Source organism: Cricetulus griseus, chromosome X, assembly GCF_003668045.3.
Source record: "Cricetulus griseus strain 17A/GY chromosome X, alternate assembly CriGri-PICRH-1.0, whole genome shotgun sequence".
Classification (NCBI taxonomy): Eukaryota; Metazoa; Chordata; class Mammalia; order Rodentia; family Cricetidae; genus Cricetulus; species Cricetulus griseus.
The window spans coordinates 105,976,581-105,979,780 of NC_048604.1; the positions used below are offsets into that span (position 1 = coordinate 105,976,581).

At 41.1% G+C, this 3,200-nt stretch overlaps 1 protein-coding gene across 1 annotated transcript; it reads left to right on the forward strand.

Annotated features, from left to right (window-relative positions):
- Window positions 1–2,238, forward strand: LOC113837593. The gene is made up of 2 exons (XM_027432188.2): window positions 1–29; window positions 1,566–2,238. Exons 1-2 carry the CDS (start codon window positions 1–3, stop codon window positions 2,236–2,238), a joined length of 702 nt encoding a protein of 233 aa, XP_027287989.1.
- The last annotated feature ends 962 nt before the right edge of the window (window positions 2,239–3,200 follow it).

Here is a 3,200-nt window from a genome sequence, read left to right on the forward strand (position 1 = left end):
ATGGATCACTTCACCCCCAACACGAAAAGGTAAAAACATAATTATGATATATGAAGGCTTTCTACGTGGTTCTTTACAAAACTTCTGTGTCTACTCTGGAGGTTCAGATAAGGGGAGCACTATATCCTGCCAAGACAGCTCCTCATTTGTCTGGCACACAATCAATTACCGTCCACCCTGCTTTCATTTCTGCTTCAAAGCACACTGTCCCTGCACTCTACTGCTTCAGACATGCCTAGCCAAGAAAGAGCTCCTGGTGATACCCAAGCCACCATCAATTGCAACCCCATCTTGTTGATGTAATTTCCCAAGTGTTACATCTACAGCCTTACCTCTTTTAGGTATCGATTTCCACAGAAGGATTTGTAACACTAGGTAGCTGATAGTTGGTGCCCCATGGAAATGAAACCCCTTTATTGGCCCCTCAACTTTCTGCATGTGTCATGGCAATGACCTATGCATTTGCTGGGATCACTGAAGGATTTTGCCTCCTTCCTTTCTGCTAAATGACTCATCAGGACCTCTCAGAATGATTTTCTCATTTTCCTTATTGCTACACTCAAGGTGCAATATTGAATAAATAGCAGTTACAAAATATGGACATTCATGATTCCTCATCTTTTGCACACATAGTTTAGTTTTATGGTTTTGGGGAGTGAACTCAGCACCTCACATGTAATATGTAATCGTCATTCTACCAACAAGTTATATCCTCATCAAGTTACAAATGGAAGATTAAGTTTGTTTCTGTGCTAGTTTCCATTACATCATATCACAAATATCCTTCCATAGAAATAACACTGACAGGAAAATATTTAAAGAATTAGGACAGTGTCTGATCCATCACCTTTGGTGTACTTAGCTTTCATTTCCTGTGCAACTTTTATGCTGAGATGGCTTCAGATATTTATAGAAGCATGGCATGCTCTTGATTGACATAGATGAACATAAGATGCACATCATTTTTCTTTTGCTTCTTTCTTCTTAGGGGTTATACAGATATTAAAGTGTTCTTGTGATCATGCAATAATACACTATAATAATTTATACCTCCCTTGGCTTGGAACACTCATTAAAGTTATTTATAATTGTTCTGCTTTTCATTATATCTCCTTGAATGATTCTGCAAACTGGTATTTCACCTTTAACACCAAGTATTGAAATTCCTAGTCAAATAGGAGCACAACAACCTTTGAAGGATACTATGAAAATTACAGTACAAACCATGTTACAGTAGGAACACCTACCACAGTCATCATATATATATATATATATATATATATATATATATATATATGAGAGAGAGAGAGAACCAGGGAGAGAGAGAGAGAACCAGGGAGAGAGAGAGAGAACCAGGGAGAGAGAGAGAACCACGGAGAGAGAGAGAACCACGGAGAGAGAGAGAACCACGGAGAGAGAGAGAGGGAGAAAGCACTTTAATATAATGTTGAGACAGCATAGAAAGGTGTGAGTACTTAACACTCTATAAATCGTGTCCCATTCTGTCTTCCACCCTTCCTTTTTCTTCCTGGATTGACACTATATCTGTTCAATCTCATCTCCAGATTTGTTGGGGTGAATGAGTGGATCTTCAGACTGACTGGCTTCCTTTGCAGCCTCATGTCTTCGGCGTTTGGAATAATCCTTGCAGGCAGCCGATACTGGCGCCTCTGGGAATTCAACAACGAGGTCGTTCAGCTTGTGTACATTGGACTCTGGGAAGCTTATTACCATCAGGAGTTTCAGATGTCTGGCTCTGTGACCAGGATTCTGGTTCACAGCCCTGTCAACTCAAGCTGGACCATTTCACCTGAATTTCGTTGTGCACAGAACCTGATCTTATTGCCGATGTTTATAAAGCCTGTGGTCGTGATTTTTAGCTCATCGGCCATTAGGGTTAGCATTATCAAAGCCTCAGTCCCTGAGATTCAGATGATCTGCTACAAGTGCTGTGTCTTCATTCTGTTTATCAGCAGCCTTTGCACGGTTCTTTCTGTCACCTGGAACCATGTAGTAGATCTTTACGGCGAAACCACGCTTGACTTTCCACCCAACTTTCCCGTTAGGAAAGAAGCCCTGATAAAGAAACACCACACTCATGTGTTCCCCATAGGGGTCACGACAACCATTCTGTCACTCCTTGGTATGATCATGTTCCTATTTGAAATCAGGTCATTGAAAACACAGCATAATCTGAATGTCCAGGATGCTTCTAAACAGGCTGATCAAATGGCCTGAAATGAGAGAGATGGCATTTGCAAAACATGCCAGGTGACTCCTTGGCCAAATTATCTACACCCACATGATACACTTGTAGTATTCTCCTCACTTAAAATAAAATGCCACTTTGATTGTCAGGCTGTGTGTGAAGCTTATTTCTTTCTCTACCTATTGGATGTGTTCCATTCTTTAAAGTTATTCACATCCTAAGCTTTGCATGCAAAGATGATGTGTTTGGATAGTGACAACTCCCTATGGCAGTCAAAAGTACAGGTGAAATGATATTGGCCCAACCCTAAGGTGTGAGGGCTGCTGTTAAAATAAAAAAAAAACAATAAAACGGGAATTTATACATGGATCAGATTGGATCAGATTAAGCCCTTCTGTGTATTGAGAGCAGAGCAGTACTTCATGCCTTTGGTAGTACTGAAGGGTCTGCTTTCTTAGAGGTAGGAAGGCCAACTGTGCACTCACGATACCTACTGCTTTTGAAGACTTCACCTTGATGGGGATATTTGAAATACCCAGGCATTTCCAGTCTACTCTGGAGGGCAAAGTGGTCACTGTGTGGATAAACCTGGTAGGATATGGGCATGATTCTGCTGTGTGAAAGATATGGAAGGGTTCATTGATTGCACTGTTTATGATTAAGCTAAAAATAATGACCGTGAATCCACTCCTTCCCAAATAAGAAAGAGATGCTCTAACTGAAACGATGCAATACCCTCTCTGAACTGGGGAGATGGGGGAGGGAGCTGCTGTCTGTAACCTTGTGTCTGTATTTCAAAGGAGAACTTCTGAATCTTTATGTCTTCTCTGTGTTTCACTGGAAAACTGTGATTTGCTACCAGGCATCCAAACCTGTGGGGAGAGTGACTACAGCCAGTATTCTATTGAATAGCTATATTTTTCACTTTGTTCCTCTCCCCTAAGTCCCATCTTCCAGAATCATGTGTGGGATAAGACTTTAGTAGAGGAAG